This window comes from Solanum stenotomum, chromosome 11 (genome assembly GCF_019186545.1).
Source record: "Solanum stenotomum isolate F172 chromosome 11, ASM1918654v1, whole genome shotgun sequence".
Classification (NCBI taxonomy): domain Eukaryota; kingdom Viridiplantae; phylum Streptophyta; class Magnoliopsida; order Solanales; family Solanaceae; genus Solanum; species Solanum stenotomum.
Genome location: NC_064292.1, coordinates 15,574,146 through 15,592,777, shown reverse-complemented (window position 1 = coordinate 15,592,777; position 18,632 = coordinate 15,574,146). Strand labels below are relative to the sequence as shown.

General features: G+C 33.6%; 2 protein-coding genes across 2 annotated transcripts; one reads left to right on the top strand and one right to left on the bottom strand.

Moving 5' to 3' along the window:
• The first annotated feature begins 6,666 nt into the window (after positions 1–6,666).
• LOC125845582 (dihydrolipoyllysine-residue acetyltransferase component 5 of pyruvate dehydrogenase complex, chloroplastic-like) lies at positions 6,667–14,779 on the top strand. The gene is made up of 6 exons (XM_049525122.1): positions 6,667–7,672; positions 7,965–8,156; positions 8,260–8,347; positions 13,929–13,999; positions 14,103–14,186; positions 14,299–14,779. The coding sequence occupies exons 1-6, from the start codon at positions 6,818–6,820 to the stop codon at positions 14,401–14,403; spliced, it is 1,395 nt and encodes a 464-aa protein (XP_049381079.1). The 5' UTR covers positions 6,667–6,817; the 3' UTR covers positions 14,404–14,779.
• Positions 14,780–15,407: 628 nt separating this feature from the next.
• LOC125845694 (leucine-rich repeat receptor-like tyrosine-protein kinase PXC3) lies at positions 15,408–18,630 on the bottom strand (the record flags this gene model as incomplete). The annotated part of the gene is made up of 2 exons (XM_049525236.1): positions 15,408–15,998; positions 16,332–18,630. Coding segments are annotated over 2 exons (2,607 nt in total), but the record flags the coding sequence as incomplete, so codon positions are not given.
• Positions 18,631–18,632: the final 2 nt, after the last annotated feature.

Below are 18,632 nucleotides of genomic sequence, written 5' to 3'. Positions count from 1 at the left end.
ATTTGATCAAAAACAGAGGCGAAATACATCGACAATCCATTAAAATCATATGTACAAACACAAGAAGAGAATTGTTACCTTAGATTGAAGAGCTTCTGTTTCTTGAAACAAGTATTGAAACAAGGATCCTGAAATATTTGAAGAAGAAGGTAATTGTTGTTTGTATAAAGTTGGATTTATTGGGAATTTGATTCTTTCAATAAGGTTGAAAATGATGGTATCTTCTTGTCTAATTAAACTATCTCTTATTGAATCAAGACTCAATTTACCATCATCACCACAAGCCATTTTTTTTTTCTTTTTTTGATTGATAAAATTCTGAAAAATATTTTATGTGGGGAGAGGAAGAAAGAAAAAATGAGAAGAAAGAATTAATGTTATCTGTTTTTGGTTGGTTGGTTGGTTAAGTTTGGACTATATATTGAAGAGGTTTTTATGTTTTTAGTCCCTATATTTTAGGTTCATTAAAGGTTATGGTCCTACTATTATACGTTTACGTAAAAAAGATTATGATAGTTGTTTAGATTGGTCTTGATTCCTCAAGTTGAGCTATAATAGTAGTTGAAGAATCTCTTGTTCCGAGTGGGTTTAAAGCCATGACTTTACTAAAAAATTCTTGCCATCTCGAAGAAAATCTAATGTGAAGCTCGGGCTAGCGAACATGAATAAGGGATGTCTTCCTTTTTTTTCTTGATTTAGGTGACATAGTCTTATCCTATGAATGATAATGATGCATGATATGTGTTTGCACTTAGAATTCTTTCATTTTATTATATGTAAATTATAATTATACAAATTGACAACTTTACATTTTGTTTCTTACTTTTGATTTCCTTAATCATGTCCAATCTTTCTATTCAATATCTAAATTCATTGATTTCTCTTGCAAGTTTGATGAGTTCTTTGTGAGAACTGAAAAAATGTAATGACTTAAGAAAATAACGTATGTAATTCTGATCTTCTCAAGAACAATATTATCATATTTTATTTAGTTTCTTATAATTCAAGTTTTATTTTTTAAACTAAGAAATCAATAATCGAATTAAGACTAAAAATTTGAATATTTAATTTTCTATTTTGAAACCCTTCCATCTTTATCCTTTTTGAAACAGAAGAAGTATGTTATAATTTTGTAAAGCCAAAATTAGACTTTAATCATAATTCAAGTGCTAAAAGTGCAATTTACTTAACCAAACAAATTAAGTCTATGTGAAGGTCTAGAAATGTCATGTGCACACTTGGAGCGTAGTGCGCAGACAAAATCATTTTTGTTAAAAAATATTTTATGTATATTCAAATTTAATCAAATTTTTTTATAAAATATAAAATATCGAATCAAATATTTTTTTAAAAAAACTTGCTCACTACGTAAGAAGGATGTTTGATGCGTGTGAAAGGGAGACGTGTAATGGGGATCCACACAACACTTTATATGCACTTTCTTGTAACATGTCCTTTGTGTTGTCCACTAAAGTTCATGGAATCAAATTACTTTTTCACTTTTTTTTATCCAATCAACCAAAGAATTGTCCCAAATATCGAGAAATGTGGTTTTTTCTCTGTTTAAATTTATATTATACTTTTAATGTCTCTAGTTATTTGTTCATTTTTTAATTGATACATTTATTAAGAAAATAATGATTAACTTAGCGAGTTTATCATTTTATCCCTATTAATTATGAAGTGAATAAATTAAAAATTTAAGATTTTCAAAAAGCTCTACATTTTTCAAAATTAATTAATTGAGGGTATAATATGTAAAAAAATAATTGTCCTTTTTTGATTTATCAAAATGGATAAATAAATAAATAAAATTGGACAAGTAATTAGAGATAGGGGGAGTATAATTTGATTTGATATAGAGTTTGAGAAAAATGAAATATTTTTTAAATTTGCGATCTAAAATAAGTCATAGATATTTGTGTGACTATAAATCATTTCATTAAGAATAAAAGAAATATTTTAAAGTTAAATTAATAATACTAAATATAAAAATGTATCATTCTTGTTTAAACGAACTAAAAAAAAGTGGATCATAAAATCAAACAAGAAAGTATTTTCTATAACGGTCAAAAACATCCCTTTTAACTATAATTCAAACTTAAAGTCTTAATCTACATTCTTCTATTAGAATAATGAATACATAACATTCTTGAACTATCTTAGAAGCTACAAGTTACATTCCTCTGTTACTTTTTTGTCAAAAAAGTAACGTTTCAAACAAAAAATGTTCTTGAGTTTCTAGTTGCAAGAGTCATCTTTGCTCAATTTTTTTACATAGCTTTTCTCATTTGTATTAATTTTATTTTTATTTTTAGATCAAGTAAATATGATAGTGTGCTATTGAGATGCATAATTTGTCTTTTAAAATAACAATAGTAATTCAGGGGAGGACCTAGAGGTTGTCGAGGTGGTTCACCCGAACCTCCTCGACAAAAAATTATGTTGTATATTTAAAATATTTTAAAAAAGTTTTATCTCTGTATATTATTGATTTTGAACCTTCTAAATGTAAGATTAGAGATTGGCTTAGTGGTTGAGGGATTCAAAACTCACCTTGAGGTTTTGAGATCAAATCTTAGGCACTAGTCTTTTTTTTCGAATCCCCTTAATGGAAATTTTGAATCTGTCACTGATCATATGGAACGAACTAATTTTGTAAGTCTTAAGTCTAATTACAAGTATATATTTCAATTGGTAGTGATCAATATTGCGTACCAAACAAAAAATGTGTCAAATTCGTTAGTGTAAAATATGAACCTTTAACGAGTTATTTCAAACAGTAGCTAGCAACATAGATAAATATGAAATGTTTCATTAGATTAATGGAGAAACTATCTAAAAGCATTCTTTTCATTCTTATTAATTTTTTTATAATTTGAAATAATTACATTTTATATCACCAATTGATAATTTCATATACTAAATTTCAAATTAGATATTCTCGATTAAGATTGAACATGGGACTGCCTAGTTGTGGTCGACTGATCGTGAGGGTTGAGTATCGAACTTCATCAAATTCTTCTCCGATAAACTCCTCATGATATCTTCCACCGATGAAATCGAGTTGTTAAATACTTTCTCTATTTCATATTAACTGAATTTGTGAGACAATGCACACTTATTAAGAAAAATATTTAAGGACATAATTTAAACTATATTTTCCACTATTGTTCTCTTTGAAATTATAAATATAACTTTGTAAGTAGTGCACTTTATCTCCTAAAAAATATCAAACTTCTTTAAAGGAAAAGGTAAACATGGAAAAAAATTTCAAACATGCAGCTTGAATTTTGAACAATTCAATGAATTTGAACAATAAAAAAAATCTCAAATTTTCGGTTAATATGATTAGAGAGAGTACAATGTAATATACTCCCTCCGTCCAATAATAGTTGTCCACTATATTATTTTGAAATATCCAACAATACTTATCCATTTTATGAAAATTAATGGATAATTTTATACTAGGTTCCTAATTTATCCTTATCATTAATTATAGTCATTTTCCTATTACATTTTTCAAGACATTGTATTATTACTATATTCAAAGAGTGATATAGTAAAATTACCCTTCTATTTATAGTTTCTTAAGAAGTGTGCAAAATCAATACCCTTCTATTTATAATTTCTCAAAAAATGTGCAAAATCAATATCCTTCTATTTATAATTTCTTATAAAATGTATATAATCAATAGTAAACAAGTATTATTGGACAGAAGAAATATTTTCAAACTAAATTATTGCAATCTAACATGAATATTTCCTATGCATTGGATTGTCATCAGGTTTTGGGCTTTAATTTTTTGAAGTCTCATTCGATTCAGTAATATGTCATTTGACACAAGCGCAAATCATACCATTCTTCTGTTGGGAATTTCGTTCATTGTTGTGATTTATTATTGTATGTTCATGAAAATTTTATATTTTTTAATGTTTTATTGTTGTTGTTGTAGTTGTATTAAATTTGTATAGAAATTATATTTTTCTTATGTTTTGTTATTATTTAAGTTGAATTAAATTTGTATGAAGGGAAAAAGGATAAATATATCTCTGAATTATTGTAAATGGTATGTCAATACCCTTAGTTCTACTTTAAGGTTGTATATACATTTATTGTTAATATTTTGGATCGTGTATACCTTTGAGATTAACAGCTGGACACGTGGCTACATATCAATAATTTATCTAATTTTTATTTTCGTTTATCCGAGATGAAAAAAACTCATCCATAACCCAAATTAAAACACTCATATTTCATAATTCCCTTCAAATAGTGCTAATTGTCCATCTTCTTCTCTTCTTTAGTTCTCAAAAAATTGTTGCACAATTCAAAATTTTCACTAACATTAGCCATCTTTTTGTGTTTTAGAGTTCATGGATGATTGTGCACAAAATCATCAAGTTAATTTTGTGGTTGGCCACCTCTGTCACCACCGCCTTCTTCTCCGAAGTTCACACAAACATCTGAATCATTAGAAATGAGATTCGTGGCATTTCTCTTGGTGGAATGCAGTTATTTTTGTGGGTTGTGTGCACCTTGGAGAGGCGCCCAACTTGGCATTGACCTTGCTCCATTAAGGCCGTCAGAAAACTGTCGTCGACCAATAGTGGCCTGGGAGTTCAAGCCATTAGAATGAGCTGAAATTTCTTGATGTAGAAGATAAGAGGGTGGCGAATAAACCCCAGAGATCAAAACTTCACGAACTTGCCCAGAAATTGGCAGAAATGCCTTGCGACGGTGCACCAGGCTATTTCGTAGAAAATTCTCAAAGCTTCTCCAGCATTTTCTTTCTCAAATTGTAAGGGAGAATGAGTTGAATTTTGGTGAGGGAGTAGCTCTGATGATGCTCCATCATCTCCACTAGACGGAATTTCATGAATCAAACCACATGAATTTGTTATTGTTGGAATAAAGGTTTTGAATTTGATTTCGTAGCTTTGTTCAAATATATTCGAACTATTTCAAAAAGGGTTACGGGTGGATTTAAAGTAGAAACGAGGTGGATTTTTAATTTTGGGTAAAAAATAAATAAAAAATCGGGTTAGTCGTTGAGATGAAGCTACGTGTCCAATTGTTAGTCTCAAGGGTAAACACAACTCAAAATATTGACGGTAAGGATATATACAACCTTAAAGTATAACGGAAGGTATTGACATACTATTTACGATAATTCAGGGTATATTTATCCTTTTTTCCTTGTATTAATATTGTATATGATATTATAGTTATATTAAATTTTCAGAAATCTAATACAAACTTTAAACAATTATATACATATTTTATATAATTTTTATATATGAAATTGTGAACAAAATTTAAAATACTAAGTGAGATTCGAAGTGTGATTTTTTTCCCTCCAAATTTCAATGTGAGATTTCAAATTGTATTAAAGTTATATGATAATTGTAATTTAAATTTTGTATGTTGTTGTAATTCTATGAATTTTGTATTAATATTGGATGAAAGTTGTATACAATGTTATCGTATCTGTAGTCCAAAACTCATGAACTTTGTACAAAATTTATATATTAATATACATATTTCATACTGATTTAATAAGTTCTTATACTGGAATGATGACCAAAATTTTAAGCTTTGTGCGAGATATACATATTTCATATTGGTTCTATACAGTTTCATACACGAAAAGTGTGAGCGAACTTTTAAGACTTGAGCGAGATGTACATATTTCATACTGATTTCATTCATGAAATATTGAGCCATTTTTTTTCAAGTTGTTGCGAAATTTCTGATATGTTTTGTAAAAACTCATGCTATGTTTAGTAAACATAAAACTCTTGTCACTTTTTGTAAATATGTTTCTTATTATGTATATATAGGTAATTCTTTCTTTGACGGTACGACTTTAATCTAACATCTCTACTATTCTCTACATATATCTCGAGTACAACTCTACAAGAAATATGAGTAAAAAACTAAACAATCTAATCAACTAAAATGTTAATCTCACATTGTTACAGTTTCACAATAAAACACAAAAAATGACATTTTCCTATTCATTATAGGGTTGTGTATCGATCGGTTCGGTTTGATTTTAAACTTTATTGATTTAACTTATCAATTACCAGTTTGTAAACATGCTAAACATTATAGAACTATTAAGATATTATTTATATGTTGTTGATCATTATCAGTTCAATTATCGATTTAACCATTAAGATTTGATTCAATTGTGTTTTTTTATTAATGAAAATCACTTAGAAACAAAATGATAAACCAAATGAACCATGCACATGAGTAAACAAATTGCATCTTGCTCAAAAACAAACACACTCACATTGTAGAATAATCGAGAGTTTGTGACACTCAGAAATAAAAATATTAAACTAAATTCTAAAAATCAAGAACTTTATATACTAAATGGTTAAAAATTCAAACCGTTAAAAATCGATAATCCAATAATAAAAGAAGTCGAAACTGTTACGTAAGCCATTAAATCCAATAACCCATTATCCATATAACCAATATTTTTTTTTCAATTCAGACATATCAATTTCAATTCGATTTTGAACAACCTTAATGCGATTCCAAACTCTGAATGAAAAAAAAAAAGTTTTGTTATGTTAGCATAAAAAACACTAGTTTGGGTACCAAATTTATAGTTCCCACTTGCATAGTGTCAAAACAACCAAAAATTGATCACCAAAATACACCGGTAATGTAGTTGAATTCTCCGCCCTCTTTCTCTTTCGATGCATTCGAGAAATCCATTTCCATAAAAAACACACAAACCTACGCTTTTCTTTTCTCCATTTCTAAAATCATTCATTTTTTCTTGATTTGTTCTCAAAAATGTCTCATCTTCTTCAATCCACCTTCATCCCCACCACACCCACCACCCTCCGCCGCCGTTCTGTGTTTCCGACGACCCATTTACGGAAAACCCATGTTGTAGAATCGAAGATCCGTGAGATTTTCATGCCGGCACTTAGTTCTACTATGACTGAAGGCAAGATTATCAGTTGGATGAAAACTGAAGGTGATAAACTAGCTAAAGGTGAATCAGTTGTTGTTGTTGAATCGGATAAAGCTGATATGGATGTTGAATCTTTTTATGATGGGTATCTTGCTAGTATTATTGTACCTGAAGGTAGTTCTGCACCTGTTGGTTCTCCAATTGCTCTTCTTGCTGAATCTGAAGATGAAATTTCACTTGCCAAATCGAAAACTCCGACACCCACTTCTACTTCTACTCCGGCTGCTGCTGAAGCTGTAACCGAAGAGGTTTCTACGGTAGCAGCTGCGGTTACGGTTACGTCATCTTCTGATGCTGGACCGGTGAAAATGGCGTCGTCTATTCACCCGGCGTCTGAAGGGGGGAAGAGAGTGGTGGCTTCACCGTATGCTAAGAAATTGGCTAAGGAATTGGGGTTGGATTTGAGGGGAGTGGTGGGGAGTGGGCCTAATGGGAGGATTGTGGCAAAGGATGTTGAAGCAGCGGCTGGTTCTGCTCCTATTGGTGTTGCTGCAGCGGCAAAGCCAAGTGGTGGTGCACCAGCGGCTCCAGCAGTAGAATTGGGGACGACTGTGCCATTTACGACAATGCAGAATGCGGTGAGTCGAAATATGGTGGAGAGTTTGGCAGTTCCAACTTTTAGAGTGGGGTATACTATTACTACTAATGCCCTTGATGCTCTCTACAAGAAGGTATGATTTTTTGCTTTGTATTATTTCCTTGATTAGTTGTAGAAAGATTGGATTTTTTGGGATAAACTGGGGAGTTTATGCTATGTCATAGTTTAGATAAGCTGAAAATGCTAGCTGAAGTGGTATAGCTGAAAATCAGTAGAGAAATGTATTTACTGCAATATCTAGACTTTCTTCATTTGGATGAGATTCTCTGAGAATAGGCAAACAGAAGTGGATCTTCTATGTTTTAGTAAATTTTAAGATAAGCAGTTTCATAATTCAGTTCCTAAATGTATTTGTGAATTTGTAGGTCAAGTCGAAAGGAGTGACAATGACAGCATTGTTGGCAAAAGCGACAGCACTTGCATTGGTGAAACATCCTGTTGTGAACTCTAGTTGTAGAGATGGGAAGAGTTTCACATATAACAGTAGTATTAACATTGCTGTTGCAGTAGCCATAGATGGTGGCTTGATTACTCCTGTACTTCAGGATGCTGACAAGGTTAGTTTGAAAATCATATTTTAATATTCTGATTTCACATATAGATGGTCTACCTTCCTCGGGTTATCGTGAGGTGATTGATTTGATTAAATATTCCTTCCAGGTTGATTTATACTCATTGTCAAGGAAATGGAAGGAGTTGGTTGATAAGGCCCGGGCTAAGCAACTTCAACCCCATGAATACACCACAGGTATGCTATTATGTTTGATGAGTGAACAGTCTTTGATTTGATAAAGGTGTTCATGTATATACCATCACCAGCTGATCATATTTTGTTTTTTTTAAAATGGTAATTGTTTCTTTTTCTGTAGAACAGTACATAGGTCATCCTCTTGAAAACCATATTTACATAAGGAACTCTGATAATACTGACCTATCCCTATAATGAGTCTAAGACATCAATGATAGAGAGTATCATTAGAGTAAATCTGATTACACCAAAAACAGAGAGTCAAAATGCAATTCAGTTTGACTTGTTGCATACTACTCTCCCTATTCTCAAAAACTCTTAAGGTTCCTCTCTTTCCATATTGTCCACCAAATAGTAGCAGGGACAATTCTCCAGTTACTTCTGTTTTTTGCGCTTGTGTCCCTGATGTCCAGGAGATGTTTTTAAGTCTCAGGAACAAATTCCACAACTGGCCAGTGACTTTGCATATTGTTAACTGCAACTGCCTGTCTTTATATTGGATGGTTTTCTTGAACTAGATTCTTTAACTTGGATATTAGCTTACATAATTATTTCTGAAGTCCATATGACTAAGGCTCACACTCACTCAGTAGACTGATACATGCCTAGAACTGATTAAGAGATAGGAGTTGGTTTGCTACTAAGAGATATATATTTGGAGATAGCATTTAATGTTTCTTCAAAGCTCCTCTTCCATATGTGCATGCTCCTCACCTTGAATTTGAGAACTTGTAACTTATTATCTAAAGGCTGGTATTATAGTTTGATGTTTGAGCCAAGTTGCCTTCAAAACTCCAAATGAGAAAATTGAGGTACTCCTGCTAATCCAGTTTCATGCATTACAGGTGGTTTAGCCACCTTATGAACTGAGGCTACAACATCGAGCAAATAGTTGGTTACTTTTTTTTTAATCAGTAGTTGGTGTTGCTAGGACTTGTTTCTTGAAGTTTTATGGTCCAACTTCAGAAAACAAGAATTTGGTACTTATGACTGCTTAAAATATTACAAATTGTTTTTTTAGTGGCTCAAGTCCAAACTGCTAGTAAAGTGAGTTTTTGTTCCACTTCATTTTCATGGGGGCATAGCTTCACAGCTACAAATAAGTTATTCCCCTTCTTTATGGTTTAGCATCATATGATGTTCTCATGTTGTTAGAGATTTATTCTTTACTTAGTGCTGATGCATGTGTAAATGTTGTTATGAGCACTTGTTGGAGAAACTGATGAAGATAAAAAGAAAATTTACTCCATCTTGATTTTATGTGATTCTTTTTGATTGGATTCAAAATTTAAGATGTTGATAAAATTATTAATGAAATTACTTTACCTATAAAATTGTGTAGTACCCTCTCTCCCTCTCAAAATGCTTGTTTGTTTCTTTTTGTTGTGATATTTTGTTATTTGTTAAATCAGAACTTTTAAACGTTTATATCCCACAAAGAGTTTCACGGATCCCTGCTTACTATTTGTATACGCCTCAATTGCTAATTTATTTTATTTTTAATAAAATGAATTGGAATGAAAGGGAGAGCAGAATGTATACAAAGGATTAATCTAGCCGACCGCAATCACATAGATTAGAACACAATTGCAATAGACAAAGACACCACATTTTCCCCAACAAATACTAAACAACTCATGTTTTTTACTTTTCTCGTAATAATCTTGTTGTGGACTACCAGAATTGGGATAATGAGTCATCGAAGAAAATTGAAGAATTAACATAGCCGCCTGTTCACCCATTTAAACTAGAAATAGCTGGTGGATGAGTAGTATATGTATAATACATGTATACAAATTAGGAAAAGTAAACAGTAAATCCTACCGCTTATTTAGTATAACAGAAAAGACCGTTATTTAAACAAATTTGGATTCTTAAAACTTTGGAAAGTGGTCTAGTTCAAAAAAATCTTTGGAAAGTGGTATAATAATGTTACTAAAAGAACAATATATGTCATTCTTGGTATATCACAAACGAGGACATAAGTTCAGAATGGAGGGAGTACTTTTTATTCATTGGAATAGTTGGTTTGTTTCTTTTGTAAGGTATCAACTCCTACTTCCAGCGAAAATCTGTCCTTTCTGTTTTTATTTTTCCTGGGTTTTAGTTGGGGTTGGGCAGAGAGTTGAGCATTCTACTTTGCAAGATATTACTAACTGGCAACTTGATAGGTTGGGATGCTTATGTTCCTGTATTTTTGTTTAATGCTCAAGCTAAGCAAGTCACTTCTAATTAGGACCACATCTATATTAGCGAGATATGCATAGCAATCTCACAGTTACTATTCTCAAAATATAAAATAGCATAGCAATCTCAAATAATGTCCTCAAAACAGAAGTGTTTTTTTTATCCAACTTTCTGGACATTTTCTGAGGTTGAGAATGTTGCAGGCAATTGAAAGGGAAAGGAGGTGAAACGATTGAATGAGGTTAAACCTTTCAAGTTTCATTAAAGTCAAACTCAAAATTTTCAACTTTAACCTTAAAAATGAGTAGGGTAAGATGATGAAGCATACTACATGACCTTGTTGGATTTTCTTTTCTTTTCTCTCCATTCCGAATGCTCATCATATTCTTCAGCCGGATCTTCAAGACATTCTTGACAAGAACATTTAATGTCCTATGGATAGTGACCTGTGAATGGATCTTTGAACCACCATACACTATTACATTCTGAATTGAAATGTTAATCCAGTGTTTCCGCAAGGCCTTGTAATAACGGGAATCATAGAATGATAAACATTATAGTAGAGAATTCATTATGGCAGCAAAAATCCTCCTACAAGGGGGTTGCTAGCCTAGCTCACAAAGGCACCCTTTGCCAACAAATTATTGGGCCTAGCGTTAATTCAGCTTATGCACTATAGTAGAAACAACTACTAAAAGCATTTAACACCCTACACTCATATAAGGATCAATCACCCATATATTAAAGGAAAAATCGAGGGAGAATTTAGCTAGATGAAGACATTTTATTATACCATAATTTTTGCAAAGGTTATAAGATGTTTTTCAACTACTACAAAGGCTCTTTATACAAGAGATAGAAAATTAGTACTTCACTTATTGAACATATATAGTACAAGTGGAATTCAAATAACATGAATAGTAGTCTTATACACATAAAAGACATAAAAACTTAATGCTTGAAAAGTAGTAGTGAGGAATATCTGACATTGTAGAGACTTAATAGGTAATGGGCAAAACATAGGAAATGATAGGGATTGTTTCATGAACTAGAGAACAAATCATAGGATAGAGTTATTAAGCACGTCAAACAAGACATGTGATAATTGGATGTTATGGCAAAAGGACCCTTGAATAATGATCTGCATGGCACGAGATAATGGAATGTTATATAAAGAGACGGGGCAATCGTTTTTTTTGGAATTGAACCCATCAACAGTGATTTGCATGGCTTGGGATGATGGAGTTTTTATGGTGACATGGGATAATTGTCTATTATGGTAAGGAGCCCATAAATAATGTTTTGCATGCATGCGATAGTGAGATTTTACAACAAGATATGGCTAGACAAAAGATAGTGGAAAAACATGGAGACAAGACACGACTAAACAAAAAATGGTGGTCTTGAAAGATGGGATTTGGATTTTTATTGGAAATTATGGTGATATAAAATGGCTTGAAGGTTTAGTGACTAGTGACATTTTCCTTAGTCCACCATTCTTCATCATGCTTGTCTTCAAACCTTGCTTTATTTTTCAATCTACTTTAATCTGCCCTTATGAAATATCTTTTGCGATGAGGTCATTCTTTTTCCATATCACTAGCTTTTTCTCCCTTTTCTTCTTTTGGTGAAGCATTGGCTGGGTCATTTAAATTAATCGTAGCAAATTCTGCTGGAACAATTTCATTTTGGGTCTTGGGAACCTGGTAAAATTGCATATTACTCCTTCAGTACTTCGTTTACGTTATCCCCTTTGGGATACACTTGTTTTGTTGAAAAATTATTTTCAGAGCTTCGGAGTACTCTTCATTGGGCCATATTTCTTTCTCTCCTATGATATAGGATAAGGCAATTCTGGAAGCTAACAACAACAGCATACCCAATGTAATCCCACAAGTGGGGTCTAAGGAGGGTAGGTTTTACTCCAAAGTCCAAACTGGATATGAGTAAACCATGAATTTTCCATTTTCTAGGAAAATCATTCAGAATTTGCAAGGTGATGAATTGTTCTCATGGAGTTGTAAGAGTAGAGTGTTGATTGAGTTCTGAAGCAACAACATAATCTCTTGCTCCTATGGGCCTGCATTGGACCAAGGAACGAATATGGATCCATGGGGATAGTTACTTCTTGGCAAAAGCAGAATAAGGAATATAAGAGGACATGGATGATACTTTTTGCTCTTGGTAGGACATCAATTTCATACAAGTAATATTTTTTTGAAAGAGTAGAAGACATCAATATTTACACGAAAATGAACAATATTGAAAATGAACAAGGTTGGAAGATGAAGATGTTTCCGACATGATCTTACAAATAACCTCTTCCTCCAATCTAAGGGGTTTGGCTCTGATACCACAAGGTCAATCTTGGCTATGGAAGAAGAATATTTTAAGATCAGAGGATAATGACTAAGTGCATCCAGAGGAGATATGACCAAAGTAGAAGGGAGTTGGGATTATACTTCTAATTATCCTTATTGGGAAAATGTAAAGGAAGCACTCAAGAAGTATTATGCAATTTTTCAAGATTCTCAAGAGTCCAGACCGAAACGGAATTGATGCTATAGAATTTGTTAGGATTAATTTAAATGGCAGGCATTTTTGACCCTTTTCCGTAATTGTTATCATTCCAGTACGACAGTCTACATTCACCCCTTGTGGGGCCACTTGAATTGCCAAGGAAGGTGGGAATCTGCAGAACAGGGGGTTATATGTCTTCTGGTCCCTGTAACACTATTGATATCCCTTCTTCTAGGGCATGTTCTCATCTTCAGATTGCTTGATTTCCATTTTGTTTATTTTTTATGTCTATTTTCTGTTGTTGGTGAAGTAGATATTTTACTTTAATGCCTTTGCACTTTTTCTATGGTCTCCTATTGTTTTCTGTGTATCAACAATAATCTTATAGACTAAATCGCCTAAATATTTAGAGCTATTGATGTTATAGCCCGCAAATGATTACGCAGCTGTTTTCATGCATTTATGCTGGAAGCATGTACATTATCTCCTCTTGCAAATAGAGATTATGCCAGTTTGTTGTAATTTGGCATGATTTTTCTGCACTGAAATAGTGTTTAGTTTGAACTTTGGATGTACTTGATCAAAGATGCCTATTGACCAAATATCAAAATATGAGAAAGGGAATAGAATTTCTTGTCTCCATGGCGGGAGATTAGTTAAGCTAGCTGTGTTTAGCGACTTTTCTTTTACAGTACAACAACAACTATACCTTAGTCCCTAACAAGTTGGGGTCGGCTATATGAATCCCTACTTCTTCATTTAAGCTCATTTCTTGTATCTAGCTGACTTCTCTGCTTTTGTATGTCCAAGGTTCTTGTTGTTCATATGTTGTTTAGGAGTTTGATTGTTTTGGCTGTTGGGATTTGTACTGCAGGCACTTTTACTCTATCCAACCTTGGGATGTTTGGCGTTGACCGTTTTGATGCCATCTTACCACCAGGAACTGTAAGTTCCAGTCGTAGATACTCATGTGTTTGCTATATTGCCTCCTGCCTGATATGTGAATACTTCTGGTATTGTTTCTCACATTGGTTCAACTCTTGTCTAGGGTGCAATCATGGCTGTAGGAGCATCTCAGCCCACACTTGTTGGCACCAAAGATGGTCAAATTGGCATGAAAAATCAAATGCAGGTAGAATGATGATTTATGTTTGCTTTTGGCATGCTAGTTCTTTTTCTCAAATAAACGTTTAGGATTATGCAATTATCAAATACTTAAGCTATAAATTGTTAAAATATTTCAGGTCAATGTCACTGCTGATCATCGGGTAATATATGGTGCTGATTTGGCGGCTTTCCTGCAAACCTTAGCACAGATAATTGAGGATCCTAAAGACCTTACTCTTTAGGCTCTTGTCCTCATTGTGGGAGATTAGATGTTTTGTAGTGTAATTTGTTCGAGTTTCAGCCAGGAGCTTCATGGAGTGAACAGAAACCATATGCTATAACATCTGAAGCATCATCTTAGTCACAATTCTGAAGATGAATGGAAATGGATGGTTAGGTCATTTTTTCGCGTGGTTAATCTTTTCTTTTTTTAAGTGTAAACTCATGAGGACATTTTTCATGGCTGCCATAAATTATGGCCTCAAAGATGAGCTCTTTGTTGCTTCATCATTCAAATATTTGTTGCAAAACTTTCTATTGATTCTATATTTATGAGTGTTCTGCAATTTCAATTCTATCTGCAGTTCACTATTGCCATTACAAAATTAGTTCTTTCCATGCTTCAATGTGCCATTTAATATGATGTTCCACAAGAAAAACACCTAAGACAAGGGCTGTGTCAGCACCTTCCTTTTGTGTTTTTTTCTTATAAACATGAAAACCCCAGAAGTGCCGTGATAAGTATCATTTTTTTTTTTCAATATTTATACAATCTTACCAAATAAGTACATTACAATTCATAAGCACGATTTCAGAATATTCTAAGGTGCCACATTGATAAATCACACATCTTTATGTTTCATTTATAAATAAATGTTTACAATTACAAGTTTTTTTAATGCACATAAAGATCAATTAGTCAACAATAGTAATAACTAATTTTAATAATCCTTTCATGTGGTTAGATTAATCTTTTCACGTTCACCATGAGTTTTTTTTTGCAAAATATAAAATAATGGGTCTTTTTTTCAAAAGATAAACTTATGGGATCAAGTTATACATTTTTTTAAAAAAAAACTTGAAATCATAATGTGGAATCCCAAATTCTGCTTTTTGAAGGATTAGAAATTTAAAATTATGATCTCAAATCGCATGTTCAAACACCTACTTAATTTGTCTTTAAAAATGAAAATGTAAGGGATTTGGTATACCAAGGGGATGTTTTAAAGAAGTTTTGTTATACAAATTGGATTCATTCCCAAAAGACCTTTTATATATTACTATATATATTACACATGAACAAGAAAAATGGAATATGTTACACTGAGAACTAACATCATATTCAAAGTTATGTAACTACTATCATCATATATCTATATGTTTACATTAATATAATATGTATAAACTGGCAAAACTGGCATATTCTGCATAGCTCACAACACCTTCACCACTTGCAGCTCCTCCCCAAAAGAAAAAGAAGAAAAAAACCACCTTGGCAGTTTTCTCCTTAACTTTCCTTTGACGTCCGATTACCTTGCATGGAGAAGCACTCGAAGCACACTCTTCATCTTTGGCCGGCCTTCTGGTGATACACTGACACAAGCTAGAGCCAATTTGAGGACTGCTAACATCTGGCTCCTAACGTTGAGCGATGTTTTAGAAATGCTAGAATCCAGAATGTGATCCCACTTGCTGTGCTTCTCAGAGTTGCTCAGCACTGACTTGGCCAACTCGGTTCCCTGACTAACTGCAGGCCTTCCTGTCAACAATTCCAGCAGGACAACCCCAAAGCTATATACATTTCCAGCCATTGTGACTCTCATTGTGTATGCATATTCTGTAACACAAAAAGGAAATGCATCACTAAATATATGCTCAACTTTGAGGCTTCTCATGTTACATTTTAATCCACCCCACCCTCTCTAAGCTATACTGACACACTGTTTCACTTTAGATATCGAAAGATAGTTCAACACCGTTTCATGGTGGGAGGATATAATGAAGTCTTAAGTTTGAAAACAACAATAACTATATGAAGATTAAACACAAAAAGTGAGTTTAAAGCATGGTACAGCGGTTAGGACAAAAAACGTCACATTACCCATAAGGAGTATAAATCAATGTTGAAGGATCTTAAACTTTAACCATTAACCAAGTAATAGTTCATTACCTGGAGGAATATAACCGACAGAACCAGCAACAGCAGAAAAGCTGCCTGTGCTCTTCGAAGGATCCATCACCTTGTAGAGTTCAATGTCTCCTATCTGAGCCTCATTCTGGGACTTCAAGAGAATGCTCTTGCTGGAAAGGTCGAGGAGGAGGATTGGACCCTTTTCACATCCATGAAGAAAAGCTAAACCCTGAGCTACTCCAATAGCTATGCTGTAGCGACTTGCCCAATCTAACGAGTAGCCTAAGCTACCACGAAGAACATCATATAACGAGCCAATGGGGGCAAATTCGTAGAAGAGATAAGCACTATCAGCAGCCAAAAGATAGCCTAGTGGAATCATGACATTTGAATTATTCAGCTTTCCAATATTTTTTAGCTCTTCCCCAAATAGTTCATGGCTTCCCAACTGAAATATTTTGTCACTCCAATTAAGCTTCTTGACAAAATAGGTTGTACCTGACGGCATAACAGCTTTATAGTAGGTTGAAAATCTTGTCTTGAACACAACATTTGAGGGCTCAGACACTGCTACCATGGCCTTTGTGAAGTCTATATTTGACTTGTGAATGCTGTTTGCAGTTAAAACCTTTCCCTGAACGACAGGGGATTGAGAAATTTCTAATCCTGAGTGAAAATGTTCATCATTGATCCTGTAATATCTTCTAGAGATTGAAATAGCAATCACCACGAAAACAGCAATTGTTGCTACACATGCAATTGGGACAACAACTGCAACAACTATTGATGTTCTCTTTTTTGCAGCCGCTTGTGGTGGAGCAACTGCGGAAGGATAGATCAGATCCCCATTTCCACCTGTCTCAACACTGACAAAGTTTTCAAACTTTGGAACAACTCCAGACAGTTGATTGTTTGAAAGCACCAACCTAGTCAAGCCTCTCATTCCCGTCAGGTAGTCTGGAATCTGACCCGAGAACCTGTTGTAAGAGAGATCCAAAACTTCCAATGAAGTCAATCTCGAAAAACTACTTGGTATAGGTCCTTGAAAAAGATTGTGACTCAGATTCAAAGCAATCTGTAAACTCAAAGGCATATCAGGAATAGGCCCACCGAGTTGGTTCCCTCCAAGTTGGAGTTCTAACAGCACATTTAAGTTACTAATGTCAACCGGAATTCGACCACTTAGATTATTCGCCTGCAAATTCAAGTTTGTGAGATTTCTCAAACTTGATAACGAACTTGGAATGGAACCAGTCAACAAATTCCAGCTGAAATTGAGCCTCTGCAATCTGTTCAACTGTGAAATGTTACTTGGAATTTCTCCAACTAGGTTATTGGACTGAAGACTCAGTACCTGAAGATTAGAAATATCACCCAACTCAACAGGAATAACACCACTCAGCTTATTCTGGGCTAAGTTCAAAAGGGCCAACTTTTGGCACTTCCCCAATTCAGAAGGAATTGGTCCAGTTAACTGGTTGTTGTCCAGTTCCAAGTAGGTCAAACTTTGAAGGCTTTCAAAGGAAGCAGATGGAAATGATCCATTCAAAGCATTTTGCCCCAATCTCAACCTGATCAAATTTATCGACATGTTTGAAGGAACAGGTCCCTCTAACTTATTGGAAGTGAGATCAACAAACTGCAAGTTCATTGGGAATAAGAGGTCCTGAGGAATTGTACCATTTAATCTGTTAAAACTGAGGTCCAAATTCCTCAGATATGTGGTTATACCAAAGGGTATATTTCCAACAAAAAAATTCTGATTCGCAGCAAAACGCGTCAGCGTTGTGATATTCCTAAGGGATTGTGGGATTGTGCCACTCAATCTATTGGTTGACAAAATCAAGACTTGCAATTTTGAAAGTTCACCTAATTTATCAGGAATTACACCAGATAGGTTGTTTAGAGATAGGTCAATCAAAGTTAAGTTGCCAAAGTTCACAATTTGAGTGGGGAATTCACCTTCAAACAAATTCGCAGAAAGATGAAGCTCCTCCAGAAGATTAAACTTTCCAAGACTGGTAGGAACTGAACCACTAAACATGTTAGAGCTAAGGTGCAAACTCTTGAGTGAATTCAATCCATCCAACTGCAAGTCAACTTTCCCCTTCAAGCCATTAAAAGAAAAGTCTAAAGACTCCAACTTTCCAAAACCAGTGAAAGTAGGCAAAACACCCTCCAATTTATTCCCACTAAAGTTCAACAATTTCAACCCACTAATTCCCCCACAAACAGTGATGAACTCATTTGGGATAGAGCTCAAAAAGTTTTGGGAAACATCAATAGACTCCAAAGTATCAATTTGACAAATAAAAGGCAAGAATTCAGAGCTAGAAATAG

Excerpts from the sequence above, each read along its gene's own strand:
- LOC125845582 (XM_049525122.1), top strand. The coding sequence starts at position 6,818 with ATGTCTCATCTTCTTCAATCCACCTTCATCCCCACCACACCCACCACC. Across the intron at positions 8,157-8,259 it reads TACTTCAGGATGCTGACAAG|GTTGATTTATACTCATTGTC; the intron begins GTTAGTTTGAAA and ends TATTCCTTCCAG. Across the intron at positions 14,187-14,298 it reads GCATGAAAAATCAAATGCAG|GTCAATGTCACTGCTGATCA; the intron begins GTAGAATGATGA and ends AAAATATTTCAG.